Below are 21,995 nucleotides of genomic sequence, written 5' to 3'. Positions count from 1 at the left end.
TGTTCCTAGAGGCTATTTACACAGTGCACCATGTGAAAGGGTCTAATGAGAGAAGTGAAATATCTACAGAACTTTAAATACACCAAGTAATCAGCAGGCTTCTTGAGGCAAGCCAGGGCTTACTTTAAGTCAGTCCCAGTGATAAGGAACTGACTGCACAGGGAAACAGAAGAGGGAAATGTTCAGCACTGTGTATGTCCTTTACAACTAGTACTTCTCTCCCTCACACATGTGCAACTCACAGGCCAGTTCTCTACCTTGACTATAAAGGAGAAATAGACTGAACTAATTTTGTTTTAAATTTAAGAGCCTTTTGAAACTTTACTAGCTATTGTTAGATTCAGGAAATGGTATTATTTTAGCTTCTGCCCAGTACGTAGGTTCAAATCTGATCTCTAGATCAACAAGTAAGAACAGATGATGCATTCTCACATGGTTGCTGGTAAACTCCCTACAGACGGGCTGAGTCACTTCACCTGCACAACTTCTGTCTTTAGTACTTGAAACTTGAGTTTGCTTTCCAGCTGCTGTGGCAGGAAGACAGAACTGAATCAAGATCTCTGCCACAGCAGCAAATACTCAGCAGAGGAATGGTGTCTATAACTTTCCCTTCTCTTGCTCTTTATTCTGCATGCACACACATGTACACACACAAATGTACGACTGACAAAAATATAATCAAACTGTTTCAATTCATAAAAGCACTAAAAAGGCTGTGTACCCTTAATAAATATCTCTTACTAGCTGCCTCACTAAGTGATTTTTTCACTCTCACAAGGATATCATAGAGGCATCTGTAAGAACGGATCTTAAATAAGATAATATTTGGAGAGACATTACAACTTATGTTATTAATATCACCATAAAGTTATTAACAAAGTCATGGTGGTATGTGACACATGGGAGATGTTGCATATCCAGGCAGCACTGCTTAGAGAGATGGCTTCTTTATGATACCTCAGTATCTGAACTTCTGTCATTTCCAACTCTTGTCTCACTGTTCTTTTGCACAGGGTCACTACTTATTCAGACTATCTTCTCTTTATCCTCCATAGGTATTGTTCCTGTTCTTACCTCTTTGCTCTTTTTCATGCTCTTGTCTCGGCCTGTAATTCTGCTCCAAATCCTGTGCATGTTTCAAGCCCTACCTCAAGCCAAGGTAGGTCAAGCATATTTCAGGGATGCTGTAAAGGAGATTACTCTAAGGAGACAGCTCTAGATACCTAAAGCTCCTTCTAGCCCTAAATTCTCTTTGATCTTTTTTGTCCTGTTATAAATTGATCTCTACTTGCTTTTTTAAGTTTGGTTGTATGCCTCCAAGAATTAATTCCTGAGAATAGGAATCATTTCCCTGACATTTTATCTGTGCAAACCATATCACAGTATGGGACACATTAAGTCGGTAATGTTTTATTGCTTTCCTGATCTGAGTAGTCATGAAAAATGGTGATGAACTCTTTCCCATTTTTGTTGAGAAAAGGCAAGATAAAATAGACTTAAATTGTAACAAATAGGAATTAGTTTATACAGAATTAATTTCCTGTTAGTAAAGGATATTACACATCCAGTATTAATAAGGGAAATGTGACAGCTATTTCTTAGAGGCCCTGCAAATAATCTAAATAGCATGTTTAGTTTGTTTTAGTAGTAACCTGTTGGACTCAAGAAAGAAGAATAAGATAACTTTCCAAAGTCTCTCTTATACTTGAAAGATACATGTACTGAAACATCGGTATGCCACACTATAGGTCTGTAATATAATCCACTGACTAATAGTTCAACAAAGAATACTTGTTATTGATATGTGTGTCTATATGTAAGTGCTTTGGAAAAGATAGAACATTTCTAGTGACTTGAGATTTGATTAATAGCCTTGTTGGTAGTATTTTATACATTCCTAAAGACCATTGTGAAATACTCCCTCTACAAATCCTTCATGCCTTTAAAAGTCCCTCTCAAAATAATCTGTTTATTCGGCAGGTAATTGCCAATGTGTTTTTTGGTGGGAATCTTTCGTCGGTTTTCCACATTGTTGTAACAGTGATGGTCATCACTGTAGCCACGCTTGTGTCATTGCTGATTGATTGCCTTGGGATAGTTTTAGAACTCAATGTGAGTACATTCAAAGATTTACCCCTTCACTCTAAAATTCTCTGTAAAAGACAATGATTACATTTAACATAAGATTTATTTTCCTTAACAAAAGTATCACTTTTGAAGTGGAATGAAAATATGTTTGTAATAGTAAATATTTTCAATGATGATTCTGTGCACTTTATGGAACTATATAGTTTTAAAGCAGTGGTTGTTTAGTGACCTATGAGGTTGTCACAACTGGGTAGGCAGTGCTATTGGCCTCGAGTGGGCAGGGGCCAGGGATATACATCCCACAATGTGCAGGCCTCTCACAGCAAAGAATTATCTGATCCAAAATGTCAATAGTGCTGAGGTTGAGAAACCCTGGTTTAGAGTTTATTTTTGTATATCTCATTTACTACAACACATAAATGTTACTAAAAATAGCCATAAATTAAGGTGATATGGACTTTTCTTAGCTGAAAATAATATATCTAGTGAAATTTATGAAAATATGAAAGGATTCAAGTTATATCCATTCACTTGCTATGACACAATTTCTTTTATTTAAATATTTTCTCTCTCCAGACCTTTCTTTTATAGTCTGCACTGCCATCATCCAAATAGAAGTCCTCATAATATCACAGTTGAATTAATCTCAGCTGTGTTTCAACTATCCTATATTTAAGTTCTGCTTTCAGTTTATTGGCATTTTCCTACCAGAGCAAGTATAAATTCTGTTGCTTCTACAATCTTGTCTTCTGTGTAAAACTATTTCCCATTTACTTCCCAAAAATCTATGCTCAGCTCTAGTCAGTCTTATTTTTTGGCCTGTGAATAAGCCATATCAATTCTTTCCATTATTCTTTGTCTTATCTGCTTTTATTTCCTATAACAATTATTTTCTTTCATTTCTGTCTACATTTTACAAAGACTTTAAGATCCAGTGCAACTTCTTTTTTTTTTTTTTTTTTTTGAGACGGAGTCTCGCTCTGTTGCCCAGGCTGGAGTGCTGTGGCCCGATCTCAGCTCACTGCAAGCTCCGCCTCCCGGGTTTACGCCATTCTCCTGCCTCAGCCTCCCAAGTAGCTGGGACTACGTGTGCCCACCACCTCGCCCGGCTAGTTTTTTTTGTATTTTTTAGTAGAGACGGGGTTTCACCATATTAGCCAGGATGGTTTTGATCTCCTGACCTCATGATCCGCCCGTCTCGGCCTCCCAACGTGCTGGGATTACAAGCTTGAGCCACTGCGCCCAGCCAGATCCAGTGCAACTTCTAATTCCTTTATTCACTGATCAAGTATTTATTAATTACTATGTGCCACACAATAGAATATAAGGATGAATGTGTTAAGAAAGGATCTATGCATTCTCACAAATAAACATAAAAGTTCAACTGCAATATAGGTGATGAAGACAGAGGAGGCTGGGAACGGTGGCTCACACTGTAATCTCAGCATTTTTGGAGGCCAAAGTGGATGGATTGCTTGAGCCCAGGAGTTGGAGACCAGCCTGGGCAACATAGTGAAACCCCATCTCTACAAAAAATTAGCTGTGTTTGGTGGCACGTGCCTGTAGTCCCAGCTACCTGAGAGGCTGAGGTGAGAGGATTGCTTGAGCCCAGGAGGTAGAGGTTTCAGTGAGCTGCAATGGCACCACTGCACTTCAGCCTGGGCAACAGAGTGAGACCCTGTCTCAAAAAAAAAAAAAAAAAGAAAAGAAAAGAAAAGAAGAAGAAGACAGAGGGAAGCGAATGGATTCCCAAAACACATTTTTGAGAAAAGATTGGCACAATTTGGTGACACAGATTCCATTGGGAAGACGGGAGCAGAATGACATCTTGGTTTTATTTTGTGGAACTAGAATAATTATACCATTTGCTAAGATAGGAATGGAAGTTGTTCTACCACTACAAAGTGGCTAATCTTCTCAATCCTTACAGAATTTCTCATCAGAATCACCCACCGGTTAGCATTTATTGGTCATGCACCACAGGGAGGGCAAACCTGTACAGATGGGATCCCAAGTCATCATTTACTCATTTCATTGAGAATTGAGGCATAGGTGAAGGTGTTATTGTCAATGCCCAAGTTACTATGTCATCCAGATGCCATTTTGATTTGAAATTCCATACAAAGACAGGAAGGAATTCAGTCAGGGACCCTACTGGGGACTTTCTTGTAAATGGGAAGTGAGGAGTAAGCAGTTTCCAAAACCTCAGGAGAATGGTAATTATCTATTCTACCAACAGTGGAAGGAAAGCTCATAGGAAAGTAAGCAAGTGTCAAAGGTAACTTTTACCTTCTTCCCAATTTTGCATAGGCCAAAGGCTAGATCTTTAGATGTTTTTAAAACCTGATTATATAGACACACATTAAAAATTAGAGTGCCAAATTGTCTGTTATGACCTGATAGCCCAAGACAATTACACTAGTTTTAAAGCACTTTGTAAGAATTAATAAACTCTAGGATCTCCATTCTCAGACCACCTGAGAATAAGTGTTTTCCACGTCAGTATGTCTTTTGGTGTGCATAAGAACATATTCACATCTTTACTCAACTCTTTTTTGTGTGGATACTTACAATGTCTAATAGAGCCAAATCAAGCATCATGTTTGTTAGTAACTAATACATGCTGGATCATGCAACACTTTAGAAATAACTTAAAGCATGCTGTGCTCCACTTCATAATAATAATGTGGACAGGGCGCAGTGGCTCATGCCTGTAATCCTAGCACTTTGAGAAGCTGAGGCAGGCGGATCACCTGAGGTCAGGAGTTCAAGACCTGCCTGGTCAACATGGTGAAATCCTGTCTCTACTAAAAAATAAAAAATAAAATAAATAAAAATTAGCTGGGTGTGGTGGCACATGCCGGTAGTCCCAGCCACTTGGGAGGCTAAGACAGGAGAATTGCTTGAACCCAGGAGGCAGAGGTTGCAGTGAGCCAAGATTGCGCCACTGCACTCCAGCCTGGGTAACAGAGCAATACTCCATCTTAAAAAATAAAAAATGAATAATAATAATAATGTGAGCTACCATGTATTGAGTACTTACTCTGTACCAGGTGCTTTGCAGTATCATCTCCTTTTATCTATATTAAGTTGACAGATGAAGAAACTAAGGCACTGCATGATTAAATAGTCTGAGGTCATACTAGTTAAAAGTAAAAAAATTCAGATTTGAACACAGGCATTTGGACCCTAAAGCTCACATTTTAAACCATTACACTACTCTGAGATTTCCTAAGCATAAGATTTTAAATTGTGTAAAATTCTTTTTTAATGAGCTTCACAGATGAGATGAATCAGGTCTTGCAAAGTAAGGAAATGCTACTATTTAGTATCACCAAATAATATAGAATAAAATGAATTGAGGTATATTAGTTATTAAATTAAAAAAATAGAACTTTGTTTTCCTTTTTTTTCTTGTTTGCATGGCAGTAGACAACAATGAAATATTTTTCCAAAGCAAACACACTAAGTTTTAAAGGTTTCATTGTAGAAGCAAATCAAATAAATATAAGCACTATTCTTGGTAACAAGAATCCAGCATCTTAGCACTAATGTTGCTATTGGAGAAAAGAGGCATCTGCAGTAATTGGGCCCTATGGGTTTCTACTTGCAGCAGTACAAAGAGAGAAAATGAAGCAGCTGGTGCCTGTGGCCAGCGTAACCAGCTCAACAAGCCTTATGTGTGGTTTACAGTGGAAGGAAGAAAGCAAGCCAAATGCCAGCAATGGCCCAGATAGAGAAATACAGTCTTTGGGGTGAGCAAGCCATAGTCCCAATTGCCAAAGACTTCCTGAGCAAGAGAGAGTTTCTTTTTGAAGTATTGGAGTGAATTTCATGAGTTTAGATTGATTATAAAGTAGAAATTTAAAAGACGTATAAGCATTATTTTATTTAGTTTCCAGCTTCCTTGCATCATTTGAGAAATGTCTATTCAGGTAGGAACATTCAGACACTTTTTCAATCTGTACTGGCAATAAAAATTTTCAATAGCTTCTGTCCTTTCTCTCCAGCAAACTGCAAAATGCCCTGACATCCATAGTGTTGTTATCAATTAATAAGTATTGTCCCGCGTTTATAAATTAGACTATATTTTATTGTCTTTTTAATAAGCAGTTATGATTTTACATCCTGTCAAGCAATTTCAAAAATTATTCCAAAGCCAGTGGTGTATCCCTAAGCAAGTCTAATTAAATAGAGCAAATAATCTGGACTAGTTCGTAGGGAATAGATCAGATGCAACCACACTATCGTTTTACTCCTGATCTTGACTTCTAGCAACAACCTTTAGTAAGACTGAGTTTTTAAATATCAAGAAAGTAGCTGGTATCTAAACAAGATACTCAACTGGAATCCTTCTAGTAGAAATATGAGCTATATAGTCTTTCCTCTAATTGCTACTTTCTCAACACTTAAGAATTATAACAAACAGAACACCCATTGCTTCGCACTGCCCAGCAAGTTAAGTTTGGAAGAGTACCAAAAGGCTGACTGATGACAGCTTCTTGGCAGAAGCTGGGGGCAGTTTTCATTCTGATAGTACTTTCACAATCTACAGTTCCAGATGAATTAGCCACATGTTTGTGCCTACAAAGAGGAGACTACAACACACACACACACATACACAGACACACACACATACACATATTTGTATTTGAATTACTTTTTGTTGTTTTCATAAATTGTTATTTTAAAGAAATCAGAGGGTAATACTTTTTGTTATAAATACAGACCAAGTGTTACAGTATCTTTCATAACTTAAAAAGCACTGTTAATTCCAAATATTATGATAGAATCTATGGAATCCATAATACATTTCATTCTAGTCATATAACAATTAATTGTTTATTTTTTGTGTACCTATGTAGATATTAATTTGTATTCAAGTGCTATGAATGGCAAAAGTATATTTTCCATATATTCTAAATTAGAACATGATTTTGGTATTTTTTAGTATTTTCTCATTCTTATGTCTCTTACTTTGGGAATATTTTCCATGCAGTGTGGTCCCTACTACTCTTTCTCTGGATACTTTTGTTTTGTAAAATTCAAAAGTTGTATAATTGGGATCATAGTCATAATATTTCTGGTATGGAGAGACTGCTTTGTATAAAACACACAGCAATTTTATTAACTGGTGTGAGAATATAGTTATTTTAAAGCTATTTTTAAGGTACAATTTATAATTTTACATCATCCAACTTCAAATTCACTTTGCTGTTATTTTCCCTGGAGAAAATTTACCAAAATAATGTGTCAAAAAGCTTTTAAACCATAGGTGATAGTTGCATAGGGTTTCATTATACTATTTCTTTCTACTTTTGTATATGCTTACAAATTAACTTTTAAATTTAGAAAAACATAGTTTATGAAAACTTGCATTTAGTTGTAAAGTAATATCACATTTGTTATTGATTTTATATATTAAAAACTTACATTTTATTATTTCAGAGAACAACATTGGTGAAATGCCATATTAAGGGAATGAAAACTAAAAACCACATGATCAGATTGGTGCGGTGGCTCACACCTGTAATCCCAGCACTTTGGGAGGCTAAGACAAGAGGATCACTTGAGTTCAGGAGTTCGAGACAAGCTGGGGCAACATAGTGAGACCTCGTCTCTGCAAAAAAATTAGCCAGGCATGGTAGCATGTGCCTGTAGTCTCAGCAACTCAGGATGCTGAGGTGGGAGGATTGCTTGAGCTTGGGAGGTCAAGGCTGAACTGTGATCATGCTAGTGCACTCTAGCCTAGGCAACAGAGTGAGATCCTGTCTCAAAAAATAAAATAAAATAAAAAATTTAAAAAAAGAAAAAAGAGAGAGAGAGAAAACAAAAAATACGTGATTATCTCAACTGATGCAGGAAAAGAATTTGACAAAGTTTAGCATCATTTCTTGATAGAAACTCTTTTAGCAGTTTAAAGAAAAGTCCTCAACATAATAAAGGCTATTTATGAAAAACCCACAGCTAACATCATAATTAATAGGGAACAACTGAAGGCTTTTCTACTAAGACCCAGTAAAAGGTAAGGATACCCACTCTCACCACTTCTCTTCAACATAGTACTGGAAGTACTAGCAAGAGCAATCAGACAAGAAAAAGAAATAAAAGGCTTCCAAATTGGAAAAGAAGAAGTAAAATTATTTCTATTTGCAGATGACATAATCCTATATGTAGAAAATCCCAAAGGTTCCAAAAATAGCGTTAGAACTGATTAATTCAGTAAAGTTGCAGGATACAAAACCAACATACAAAAATCAGTAGCATTTTATACACAAATAGTAACCTAGCTGAAAAGAAATCAAGAAAACAATGTCATTTATGATAGTATCAAAAAATATTCTGGAATAAATCTAACCAAAGAGGTGAAAAATTTGTATACTGAAAACTATAAAATCTTGATGAAGGAAATTGGAAAAGACACAAATAAATGGAATATATAAATAAATGGAAAGATATCCTGTGAATGGAATTAATATTGTTAAAATGGCCATAGTACCCAAAACAATATACAAATTCAACATAATTCCTATCAAAATTCTAATGGCATTCTTCACAGAAATAGAAAAAACAATCTGTATTGAAAGGAGAAATAAAGTTGAAGGCATCACACTTCCTGATTTCAAATGATATTACAAAGCTGCAGTAATCAAAACAGTATGGTACTGGCATAAAAACACAAATATAGACTGATGGAACATAAAAGAGAGCCAAGAAATAAATCCAAACATATAGGGTCAACTAATTTTCTACAAGGGCACCAAGAGGACACAATGGGGAAAGGATAGTCTTCAATAATGATGCTGGGAAAAATGGATTTCCAAATACAAAAGAGTGAAATCGGACCCTGATCTTACACTATACACAAAAATCAATTCAAAATGGATAAGATACCTTAATGTAAGGCCTGAAACTATAAAATTCCTAGAAGAGAACATAGGGTAAAATCTCCTTGATATTAGCCTTGGAAATGATTTTTTTGAATATCACACTAAAAGCTCAGACTATAAAACCAAAAATAAATAAATAGGACTACATCAAACTAAAAGACCTCTGCAGTGAAAAAACAGCAACAACAACAACAACAAATGAAAAGACAACATACAAATTGGGAAAAAAATATTTGCAAATCATCTAACTGATAAAGGGTTACTATAAAAAAGTTACAAATAATTCTAATAACTCCATAGCAGAAAAATGATTAACTGGATTAAAAAATGGGCAAAGGACCTTAGCAGATATTTCTCCAAAGAAGACATGAAAATGGCCAACAGGTATATGAAAAAGTGCTCAACATCATTAATCATCAGGAAAACACAAATTAAAACCACTAGATGATATCACTTCATAACCTTTAGGATGGCTATAATCAAAAAGAACAGAAATAACAAATGTTGACAGAAGTGTGGAGAAAAGGGAACCCTAGTACGTTGCTGGTGGGAATGTACATTGGAATATTCAATATGGGAAATAGAATAGAGGTTCCTAAAGAAATTAAAAATAGAACCACCATATGACCCAGGAATCTCTATTATGGGTATATACTCAAAAAAAATGAAATCACCACCTCATAAAGATATCTATACTCCCACATTCATTGAAGCATTATTCACAATAGTGAAGAGATGGAAACAACTTCAGTGTTCATTGATGTATCAATGGATACAGAGAATGTCATATAGATCTGTCTGTAACATGAAATATTATTCAGCCTTGAAAAAGGAGATCCTGCCATTAGCCTCAACATGGATAGACCTGAAGAACGTTAAGTGAAATAAGCTGGACACATAAAGCAAAATATTACATGATCTCTCTTATGTATGGAATATTTTTTTAAATATCTAATATATAGAGTTAGAGATAAAAGATTAAAACTGTGATTACTAGGGGCAGGAAACAAAAGGAGGAAATGTAGAGAGGTAGGTCAAAGAATTCAAAGTAGCAGATATGTAGGATTAACAAGTCTACAGATTTAATGTACAATAAGAGGGCTATAATTTATAAAATTGTATTATATTTGGGACTTTTGTTAAATAAGTAGATATTAGCTGCTCTCATCACCAAAGAAATAATTATGTGATATGATAGATATGTTAGTTCAATACAATAACCATTTTACTATCTGTATGTATTCTATGACATCACGTTATAAACCTCAAAGATACACAATAGAATTTATTTTTAAAAAACATGTTTTATGGTTTAAGAGAATATTGGTCATAAAATTTTAATGTATGTTACATTGTTAAATATACTATAAGTAAAATTTAACATAATTAGAAAAACATATTACCTAAAATGTATTAAATGTTAACATTTATATTATTTGCTAAGTTTCTATTGCGAATTAGGCCTACTCAAGGGGAAAGTCTCTTCCTTTGATATCAATAGCTGTTGGTATTTTTTATAATAGACAATTCTACCACTCATTGTTTTAAATCTGACATTCCTCCTTAGGTTGGGTTTATTCCTAGCTAATGCGGGCAAGGGTGAATGAGTTATAGTCATTTAGCTCTGCTGTCAACTTTCTCAGTAATTAATGTGCTTAGTTTTATTTGAAAGAGCATTTAGAAATGCTATTTCACATTAAATGCCTTAGGGTTATGGTTTTTCTTTCTCACACAGATAGGCACAATTTCCATACAAGCTCAGGTAAAGAAGAAAGACATCGTGGCCCCTATTCAGTTTCCCAAAATTTCCCTCTTATACACAAATGACAAATAGACCATTCATGTTTGAAGGGCATAGTGGATACACAGTAGTTTTAATGAAGAATATAAGGAAATACGATGAACTGAAAATACAGGAAATTTCAAGAGTGCCAGAAGTCAGTCCTATTATCTGCTTTATTTTCTATATTATTTTCTGACAATATTTTCTTAAGTCTGATAAACTGTTATACTATTTCATTATTTTCATTTGTAAATATGCCAGTGGAAAAGGCAACACCTATTTCTAAGTGTTTCTTAGAATTATTTTTCCTTCCTTTGTTTGATTCATCTGAACCCATCACATGTTTAACATGTGCATGAAAAACACATTTTGTAAATGCTTTTCAAAGCTGTCCGAAGAATGTTTCCATCTAGTCACATTATCTTGTTTCTTGTTTTCAACATGCAGGGTGTGCTCTGTGCAACTCCCCTCATTTTTATCATTCCATCAGCCTGTTATCTGAAACTGTCTGAAGAACCAAGGACACACTCCGATAAGATTATGTCTTATGTCATGCTTCCCATTGGTGCTGCAGTGATGGTTTTTGGATTCGTCATGGCTATTACAAATCCTCAAGACTGCACCCACGGGCAGGAAATGTTCTACTGCTTTCCTGACAATTTCTCGCTCACAAATACCTCAGAGTCTCATATTCAGCAGACAACACAACTTTCTATTGTAAATATTAGTATCTTTCAATGAGTTGACTGCTTAAAAAAATATGTATGTTTTCATAGACTTTAAAACATAACATTTACATGTTTTAGTCTGTATTTATATTATATAAAATTAGTATTTTGGCATTTTTCAAGACTTGGCTTTCATGACTCTTTAGTGCAATATCAAAGATAAAGAAAAGAAAAATTGAATGTATTTCACCTTTAACTGGAACAAAATAAGTGTTTTGTTCTAATGACTGCACTACACTAATGCTGATTGAAGAAGGGAGAGTGAAGCCTTTAGCATTTTCTGCCATCCCCCTTTTATTTAATATGCAAACCAGTATATTGTGTTCCAAAATAAGTAGGTGATTGTGGGTTGGAATTTTGTGTAGATGTCTTTTAGTCGGGGAGGGGGGGCATTTTATTTGTCCTTAAAAATCTGTGGAACTGAAGAGAAGGGAAACCCAAAACTATTGAAATGAAGACATATCCAAGAGCAAAGAGAACTCCATTATCGTTTCAGCAGCATCCCTTATTCAAAGGGAAGTGGGTCCCTGGAGAAATGAGCACAGACCTCTCCTTGTGAGGAAGCCTGAATCATAAACTGGCTGTGAGGAGCAAGGTGAGTGAAGGATCAAAATCACCTCCCATCCTCTGCTGCTGTGGGAATACAACGGTAGCGCCATTCTAAAACAGAAAAAAAAAAAAAAAGTTTTCTGTGGCGAGAACCTAAGAGACTGGTGATATGGACCTGTTGAATTTTCAGTGCTGTCAGGAATATACAATGGGAAGCTGAACTTTGAAACTAGAAACGTGTAAGAAGAATCAGGGCTACCGAAGAAGCTTTCTCAGTCCACTGGGGGTTCCTCAGAGAGATTTCTGGGAGCTCTTGTTGACTGGGTCTTTGGGAGCAGATAGTGAGATGGAGTTTATCATAAGTAATGGGAGAGAGGGGAAAGCAGGATTGGTAGGGAGAGGTAGAACTGCAAGGCAGGCTGACCTCAGCCAACTCCACAGGGAAGCTGGTGCGTACATGACCCATCAGAGTTGTCCCTCTTCGGGGGTAATAACCCGGTTTTGATACTGCTGCCTCCATCAGTCATTGAATGTGAGCATCTGGAGAAGGGTGAGTTCTTGGGCTAGGCAGCTTTTTGCAGCAGAGCAAACCCTAAAGGAACTGAGAGCTGGAGGTGGTCTACTGATAGCTTGGTCACTACATGCTTCCTTACAGGGGTATCTGGGACACACAGCTGTGCCCACCACAGATGCCCTCAGTTTACCGAGGATTTTAAAATGATTTTTTAATGAGGATTTTGTGTCTTTGTATCTATGACAGTCTTTAAAAAGTAACATGAAAATTTGGGGCCATCTGGATGACTTCCTTATATAGAGTATCACCTAAGATTTCCATTTCATTTGTATTCCAACCAGGTTTTCCATCTGTGGTACTATATTAATTGTTACCCAATAACAAGAAACTATCACAAGCAGAGTTAATACATATATGATAAGTTCATACAAATCAAATGCAAAAAACCTACAGGAAGTGTGTAAAGGGTAGGTTCATAGTAGTTTGAATAAAGTGGCAAGAGCTGAGTCATTGTGTGACTCATAGTGAGAAAGGCCTATTGAACACAAAGGAGGATGCATTTTAGCAGGTAGAACCATGCTCAGGGTTTTAGTGGTGATTTGTTTTTTCAATAAAATATTATCCTTGCCACTAAATTAATTTAAATTCTGTTGAGTAACTTTTCTGTATTTAACTTATAAATTTGTTTTTTATAGTTAAGGGTCATAGTATAAGCAGTTTGTGCCTGTTTTTAGATTGGTACGTGTTTAGGTAAAGTATAATAAAAATGCTTTCATTCCATGTAAGAAATGAGGAAATGTAAGCAAGTTTTGCCACAGTCTGTCCTTACATTGCTCCAGACTGACAAACACTGACCTACATAGTTATTAAATAAAGTCATGAGGGATGAGATCTCTAAACATGTACAAAGAAAAGTATGTCAAGGATAACATAATTTAGCACGTAACCATCTCTTATCTTGTACTTCAGTGTTGCTTCATACTCTTCAAGTAGATGAAAGCTCCTGGTAGGAAGGGAGCGCAGCATTAGTACCTAATAAATATGTATTGGTTTGTTTGTTTTTAATCAACTGTAGAACAAGACTGCTTATGACCCAGTTATTAGCTGCATGGATTACCGACATCTTTCCAATTATAATTGAATAAATCCTGGGAACTCACATTTATTTTGCAAGAATACTTGTATGCTTATTTTGCCACCATGCATAACTACAAGAACCCCACCCCCCATCTATTTTCTGCCTCAGTTCAATAAGAGATTCCCCTGAAAATCTTTCCATCCCTGCCACTTGTTGCCCCTAACAAAGCAACTTGAAGGTTTTAAACCAGTTTTTGAAGCTGTCACTACACTTAAATGTATAAAGTGCTTCTTAACTTTCAAAAGGTGGTGGTAGGCAGGAACCATATCTTTACACACAAATGAGAAAATCTAGCAATACACTTCCTTTAAGGATATAAGTTGGATAGCATCTGTGTAATTTAGAAATTGAGTCATTGTTCACTTATTATAGAGTCTTTATTATCAACACTAACTTGAACCATCTTCAAATATCAGAATGGGTAAACTGTCTATGACCATACCACCCTGAACACACCAGATCTCATCTGATCTTGGAAGCTGAGCATGGTCTGGCCTGGTTAATACTTGGATGGGAGAACAGGTAAACTGCCTTGCCTGGACTATTTCCAGTGACGCCAAACAATAATTGTTGCCTCTTGTCTTTCTTAAACGGAGACTGCATCCATTTTACCAAACTAAGAAGTTTTCAGTTAGTCCTCTGCTGAAGTCATACTATATACATCTACTTAATTAAAGATATATTTATTGAACAGAACAGGTCTCCTCCTGGTTTATGTGCTGTAGCCTTGCTTAGGAAAGGAATTATACCCTGTCTTTTAATTAGGGGTGGCTATTGACTGGAGCAAGTGTTGTCGGGTTGTCCAAGAGTGGCCCAAGCATGAATCAATGAGTGACCATGAGTGAACTCATGGTCACTCATCAGTGAGGGTACCCGTGAATGCTTTACTAACTGTGGCAAGGATAATAATTTGCTACCTCAATAGAATCAGTGCTCTTAAGAATTTATGCTTATTCTAAAAAATGTGTAAAGAATTTGCCATGATAGCAGAGCAAGTATGTAGAGTGGACCAGAGATGCTGTGAGCTAGAGAACACATAGACCAGGAGAGAAAAAAAAGAGCCCAGTCTTTGTCTAGAGTAGTGGCTTTTAAACTTGAACATGTGTTGGAATCACCCAGAGGCCTTGTTGAAACACAGATTGCTGGGCTTCACTCCCACAGTTTTTGATTCAGTACTTGGAGTGGGGCCTCAGAATTTGTATTTCTGAAAAGTTTCCAGGTGATGCTGCTGCTGCTGCTGCTGGCTCAGGGATCACGTTTGAAAAAGGTTGGAAGTTGGACATAAGAAAGTGCTAGATGGAGCCATTTATTTAGAGGCTGGGACACAATACAAGCAAGATGTAGGAATACCATGCTAGATCTCAGGGAAGAAAATGAGACTGGAGATGTAGGAGGGAGAGCAATTGGTACATATTAAATGTGTTATACTTTGCCTCTTTGAAAAATCATTTAGAGACACAGTGAGAAGAGGAGAAACCAAGACAATGATATTAGTGAAGAGCAATGACAAAGGACATGGGAGGAGAATGAACACGGGAGAAAATAGAGATTACAATCCAAAATCAACACACCTATGCTGGTTAAGCTACAGGCCTGGTTCTGAGCCTGCCAGCACTCAGGGAAGGTTGTCTGAACTTTATGGCTACCATTATGAGAAGGAAGAAAATATATCAGTTTCTCAAAAGAACATCAAGTTTCCCAAGGACTAAACTCTCAGCAGAATGGCTTACTTGGAAAATTACATAGGGAACATGAGTAAAACTGGGTTATGAACGATAACATCATTCAGATAAAGAATTTATGTGGTTGTCTTTTATAAGACACTTTTTCATTCCATTAATCTTTGCTCATTGATAATAAAGATTATGAATACATTTAGCTTTGGCATTTTTATGATAGTATTCATGTATGGTAATATGTAAATGCTCCATTAAAACAAAAACAAACAAAAAACCAGATTTATTCTGTTCTTCATTTCTAACTCTCACTTGATTCTGGTCCTTACCAAATGATATGATTTGGCTGTGTCCCCACCCAAATCTCATCTTGAACTGTAGCTTCCATAATTGCCATGTGTTGTGGGAGGGACCCAGTGGGAGATAATTGAATCACGGGGGCAGATTCCCCCATACTGCTCTCATGGTAGTGAATAAGACTGACAAGAGCTGATGGTTTTATCAGGGGTTTCTGCTTTCACTTGGCTCTCATTCTTCTCTCTTGTCTGCCACCATGTAAGACATGCCTTTCATCTTCTGCCATGATTGTGGGGCCTCCCCAGCCACATAGAACCATAATGTGAGTCCATTAAACCTCTTTTTCTTTATAAATTAGCCAATCTCGGGCGTGTATTACCAACAGCATGAAAATGGACTAATACGCTAACTCACACACTAACTAATGCTATGGCCGCTTACCTGAGCACACTGCCTTCAGACTCCTCCTGCCAAGATAATTTATGTATCACTTCAAGAATCTTCTTATTAAACAAATGCTTTGATAACTAATGCTTTCTGACCACTTGCTTGCTCAAAAGCTTTCCATGAAACTCTTATGCTTATAGAATGATGTACTCGCTCCGCAGTCTCTACTCAAAGCTTTTCTAACATGTCCTCAACATGCTATTTTGGTCTTATCACTCACGACTGCAGGAAGGAACAATTTATTCTAACGTAACTAAAACATTTCTTTACCCTAAAAATGCTCTGTACACCTTTAACTTTTACCCCTGAATTCTTATCATTCTTTCATCTGAAATGTCCAATACTCCCATCAAAATTCTATCAATACTCCTGTCATTCCTGACAATTCTAACTGCAAATTAGTTCTTCCTGCTCTGGAATTCTTGTAGTACTGTTATACGAAGGAACCTTGTCTGGCCAATCAGTCTAAAAATTCCTGGAGAACAAAGAGTGTGTCTTAAAGCCTCTTTTTATTCTTCATAGCCTATAGTGTGGCACCTTGGAATGTAGTAAATGTAGCAAACACTTAAGTATTTGATGTGAGATTTATGGTATAAAAGAGAAGACGGTTAATTGCACCTCTAGCCACACAAATTATTTTATTGGATATTTTCAGCTATAATGATTCTCATTCAGTAAAGTAGCAATGTGACGTGATCATTCATCCAACAAGCCAGCTTAGATAATTAAATTCGGTTATTTGTTTTTCTTTACTATGCATAGACCCTTCAGAGAAGTTACTTGAAATATTCTTAAAACCACTCAAGTACACACCAGTCTGCACATATTTTTTTCACTTTTCTGTCACTAAATAAACATGTACCTGTAGTTGTCTTAATTATAAGCTCCTTGACACCTGAGACAATGTCATAGTTTTATTTTTTGCCAGTGTATGCTCATATGTCTTATTTAAGATGCTTGATAAACATTTAATGACTTGAATTTATCTAATTTATGTGTATTTAATCCCTTTTAATTTATACCCTAGCAGGAAAACCTATATTAATCCCCTTCACTTAATATTATTTCAAAAGAAACAAAGGGTCAAAACTTTAAACCCAAATGCATTTATTGTTTAGGTACAATCATCACCTTGCTTAACTTCAGCAGACAGCTCAGTAATTTAATATAGCGCTGAGAAGAGGCAGTTTAAAAACAATTTAAGAGAAACACCTCAAGCTATATCTCAGCTTGCAGTTTAAATTTTCAAAGACTTTGGAAACATATTTCCAAGCCCCAGTGGCAGTGATATATTTGTCATTTTCAAAATTTTGTTTTGCCAGAGGATAGCAAGGCCAGTTCCAGAAAAAGGAATTCAGTTCGGGCTTCTTATAGTCAAGTCCCATCACATAACAACATTGTTCTTTAAATCTTTAGGTGCTGGAAGATAAAACGATGAAGTATCTTCTAAGAAAAAGGAAAAATTATTTTATTTCAGGAAGGCAGTCTTTGAGTGATTCATAACTTTTCTAACAAAATTTAGCCTTCTTGTAAAGTCTTAAGAATTGTCTAAGCTACAGTTTTTAACTACTGTGTCCCTACGTGAATGACGTAGAGTGGAAATTGAGTAATATGACCTTGGGTTTTACGTGCTCTATGTCTCAAAGCATTTCAAAATAAATTTAGATTTTTTTTTTAAAGCTATAAATATAGACGAGGGAAAGGAAATAAGCTTAAACATTTAGAAAAACAGGGCTTAGAAAATCCTAGGACTTTGTAGGGGCTACTCAATTGTACAAACATAGTGGGAGATGTTCCATATTCTAGAAGACAGCCTGACCTTTCAAAGTAGACATTTCTTAAAAGAAAATAAGCAATTTAAAAAAATGTTAGCTTCAGGTGCAGAGTTTCCTAGGAGCAAGCAATTTTATATGTGAAACGTAAATGTCAGCTGTGGACATGTCCCTTCCACAATTCAAAGCCTACTCCATAGTTCCTGCAAATTCTTCGGGCTTTCTTTCTCATATGTCCTTATGCTGCCATAAACCATTACTCTTTTGTTCCGTATCTGTAAAGCTCCATAATATTTTAGATGCAAAACACAATCCTTTCATCATTTCCATGAAAATCCATTTACATCATGCAGTGTGTAAATGTTTTGATACTGTTGTTGCATCTCTTGAAGATTTAGAATGGTTGCAAGGAAGGGTCATATCCCAGAGAAAGGCCTTCCACCAGTTCTCAGACATCCCTGTCTGAGCTCCTCCTCTCCTCCTCTCATGTTGCATCTCCTTCTCCGAATTAACAAGGAATATTTCCCTCTAACTTCCTCAGGGAGGTCCCAGCACCTCCAGACTTCTAGGAGACCCACTATACCCCCTCAAAAAACAAACAAACAAAAACCTTTACCCCACACCTTATCATTGTTTTAATCCCAACACAAATGCTAATCACTTTCTAAAAAAAAAAATCACAGCTCGGCACGGTGGCTGACGCTTGTAATCCCAACACTTTGGGAGGCTGAGGCAGGTGGATCACCTGAGGTCAGGAGTTTGAGACCAGCCTGGCCAACATGGTGAAACGTGATCTCTACTAAAAATACAAAAATTAGCCGGGCGTGGTGGCAGGCGCCTGTAATCCCAGGTACTCAGGAGGCTGAGGCAGGAGAATCCCTTGAACCCCAGAGACAGAGGTTTTGGTGAGCTGAGATCGTGCCACTGCACTCCAGCCTGGGCGACAGAGTGAGACTCCATCTCAAAAATAAATAAATAAATAAATAAACAAACAAATCACATGGAAGCTATCAATACAAATATGTTTTCCATTCCCTTACACGTATGTACTCTGTCGTTTATATTCTGAATTACATTTCTGGTCACTTTGTTCTCCGTGAAAAGAGAAGCCCAGAAAAGTTCTGCCTTGCATAAAACTAAAACTTGGGTTAATGGCTTTAAATAGAAACCGTCCCATCCAGTTGGGTAACAGGGTTGACCAGCTCCCACTGTGGTTTCCCGATGCAGTGAAGCCACGTGGCTTAAAGCTGTGCTCTGACAGATCTATTGAGCTTATCTTTAGCCAGTGTTATTTTTCACCCCAACACTGTACTGTTCTCCAAACAACAGCTGTGTGTCTGCCTACTTCGTTTGCCCTCTGGATAAATCTAGCCTTTTAGAATTAGATTAGAGCAGGCCCAGCTGTAGTGGGTGGATAATCATCTGCTTTATGAGTGAGGGGAATTTGAAAAGCCTACATGTTTTCTCAAATATCATCTATGGAATGATACTATGGTGTCTGACACATTGTTGATGGCTTTTTAGTATTCAAAGTAGGAACATCCATTAACACTGGAGCATAATTAGAGGATCTAGATGAAGAATTAGAAAGTGTAATTCTAAGAGAATGAGAATGCCGCCCTCCCAACTTCTCTCTACTTTCCTAAATTCCGGTAGAGTATAAGATTCTGTCCAAATACCTCCTACTCTAAGAGGTTTCCCAGCCTTCAACAGCAGACGATAACTTTTCTTCCTCTGTAACCTGTAAGTGTATGTCTTGCTAGAAGGAGTCATCCATTATAAATAAGAACTTTCTAACAATTAGAGCTGACCAGTGTTGGTACAAACTACTCTGGGTCTTAATGAACCCTCTGTTCCTGGAACAAATTAAACAAAGTTTTGACAAACAATTGCCCGCAATGTGCTGGATAAGAATTGAACTTGATGATTTTTAAGTTCTCCTCTCATGCTGAGTTTCTAGGTACTGCCTTGTGTTTTCTGTTGAAATAAAATACAGCTGTTATGGAACACCCTTAATATTTACTTTTGCATGTCTTTTATAGAGAGAGGCCACTCATTTCTTTTCCATGTTGAGACCACCTTGTACAAAATAAGTGTTCAAGAAAATAGATGGATTGGACAACGCCAGATGATTTTTGAAGGGGTCTTAAGAAAGGGAAGGGAGGACAACCTGGAGACAATAAAGCAGATATACAGCAGTGCCATGAAGCACCAGATTTCCAGCATTTAGGACCCCAGGAAGCATGGGATTTCACAGGGAGCTAGAGACACCCTACAACAACTTCATGTTTATTTTACCACTGGGCCTATCCATGTGCTAGAATTTTTGTTGCCACTGCTGAGAAGCATGCAAGACTTGCTCTTATTCTCTTCCTCCTTGTCATAATTCCTGCTTTCTTCCTTAAGGAAAGGATCATTTGCAGGAAACGTTAAAGAAACTGTTTAACAATTGTGGCAAATAGATCTGCAAATTCTGTAATTGCTCCATTTGAATGGAGAAGGTTTACTAAATGCAGAATGAACCCTAACCACAGATAAAAACAAATGCATCCAACCCACAACTGGGTGCACAAATGTGCGGCATCTACTGGTGATTAAGAGCTTGGAGGTGGTTGTACTGCTTTATCCCAAAAAGTATAGTCTGTGGACCAAAAGTATTGGCATGACCTGGGGTCTTTTTAAAAATACAGAATCTCAAGCCTTGCCTCAAACCTACTGAACCAGAATCTGCATCTTAATAGGAGCCACAGGTCACTCATGTGCACAGTCAAGTTTGAGAAGCACTAGCATAAAAGAGACCTTGTCCCTCGGGAGCAGGACCTATCAGAATCAGCTAGGAAACAGTTAAATAAGCAGTCACTTATTGGAGAGTCTATTACGCCCACACTGGGGCTTTTGTCACGCATGAGAATGAGGGGTAACCTTTCAGGAACCTGGGGAAGAAAAAAGGTTCTTGGCTATAACACTTAAGCCCATTTGTATCTGTTCTACCTGTATTCATGTGGTCAAAAACATTTTTTTCCAATTTAGCCAGGCAGAGTGGCATGCACTTGTGGTCCCAGCTACTCAGGAGGCTGAAGTGGAAGGATTGCTTGAGGCCAGGAGTTTGAGATCAGCTTGGGCAACATTATGAACCATGCCCCACCCCATCTCTACAAAAAAGTATTCAAAAATTAGCTGAGTGTGGTGGCTCAAGCCTGTGGGCCTAGCTACTCACGAGGGTGAGGCAGTAGGAACACCTGAGCCTGAGAGACTGAGCCTGCAATGAGCTGTGATCACACCACTGCACTCCAGCTTTGACAACAGAGCAAGACCTTATCTCAAAAAGATAAAATAAAACTTTTTTTTGCCATCATTGCCTAAAATTGAAACACACCATCCATACCTTTTATTTAGGTCACACTGGCAAATTCTTTTTAACTATGGTAGAAATAATGCTACAAATGAAGAAAGCTTAAAGACAACCTGTTGATTTCTAGTTTGTATTTTAAAAACCCTAATGAATAAGTCAGTTAGAAAGTTTTCAGGATGGGAATATGCTTTGAATTTAGAGTAGTCATATCTGTTATCAAACAAATAGGAGATGGGCTGTGGACAGGGTAATCATTGCAATAAACATTTAAAGCCTGAATATACTACTTACTTTGAATGCAAAAAGAGGATAATTTAATAGTTAAATATATGAGAGTCACAAAAATTACTCTAAAATTTATGTTGCTTCTAGATTAAGTGGTTGACTAAATATAAAATATTCAATATCATAAGACATACTCTCCAAGTTGACTGAAAAGCCACTTAAAATACATTTTGACTTTAATAATAATGAACATGCAATTATTTTGGTGACATTAATAGCTTAATAAAAAATATAATCTATTTATAAGCAAGCAGTAACTGCATCACATAATTTAATTTAAATTTAGTGAGGTTCTGGTGTTCAGGGAAAGGGGAATATTCCTCATTCTAACCTCAAGAACTTTTGATAATAAGGGGAATCACAACAAAAATGTCCTTAAAAAAGAGAAAATCCTGCCTTTTGCAAACGTGGATAAACCTGGAGAACATTATGCTAAGTGAAATGAGCCAGACACAGAAAGACAAATACTGCATGAT

At 36.8% G+C, this 21,995-nt stretch overlaps 1 protein-coding gene across 1 annotated transcript in view; it reads left to right on the top strand.

Annotated features, from left to right (window-relative positions):
* SLC38A11 (solute carrier family 38 member 11) overlaps positions 1 to 13,711 on the top strand; it is a 58,209-nt gene extending 44,498 nt beyond the window's left edge. Inside the window, 2 exon segments of the mRNA XM_017889527.1 lie at positions 1,981 to 2,112; positions 11,209 to 13,711. Of these exon segments, the coding sequence (XP_017745016.1) occupies positions 1,981 to 2,112; positions 11,209 to 11,502 (426 nt within the window). The 3' untranslated portion in view covers positions 11,503 to 13,711.
* The last annotated feature ends 8,284 nt before the right edge of the window (positions 13,712 to 21,995 follow it).

The sequence above is a fragment of the Rhinopithecus bieti genome, unplaced genomic scaffold, assembly GCF_001698545.2.
Source record: "Rhinopithecus bieti isolate Rb0 unplaced genomic scaffold, ASM169854v2 scaffold_19603, whole genome shotgun sequence".
In the NCBI taxonomy this organism is placed as follows: domain Eukaryota; kingdom Metazoa; phylum Chordata; class Mammalia; order Primates; family Cercopithecidae; genus Rhinopithecus; species Rhinopithecus bieti.
The sequence above is the reverse complement of the archived record's forward strand: the minus strand, read 5'-3'. Positions and strand labels throughout refer to the sequence as shown.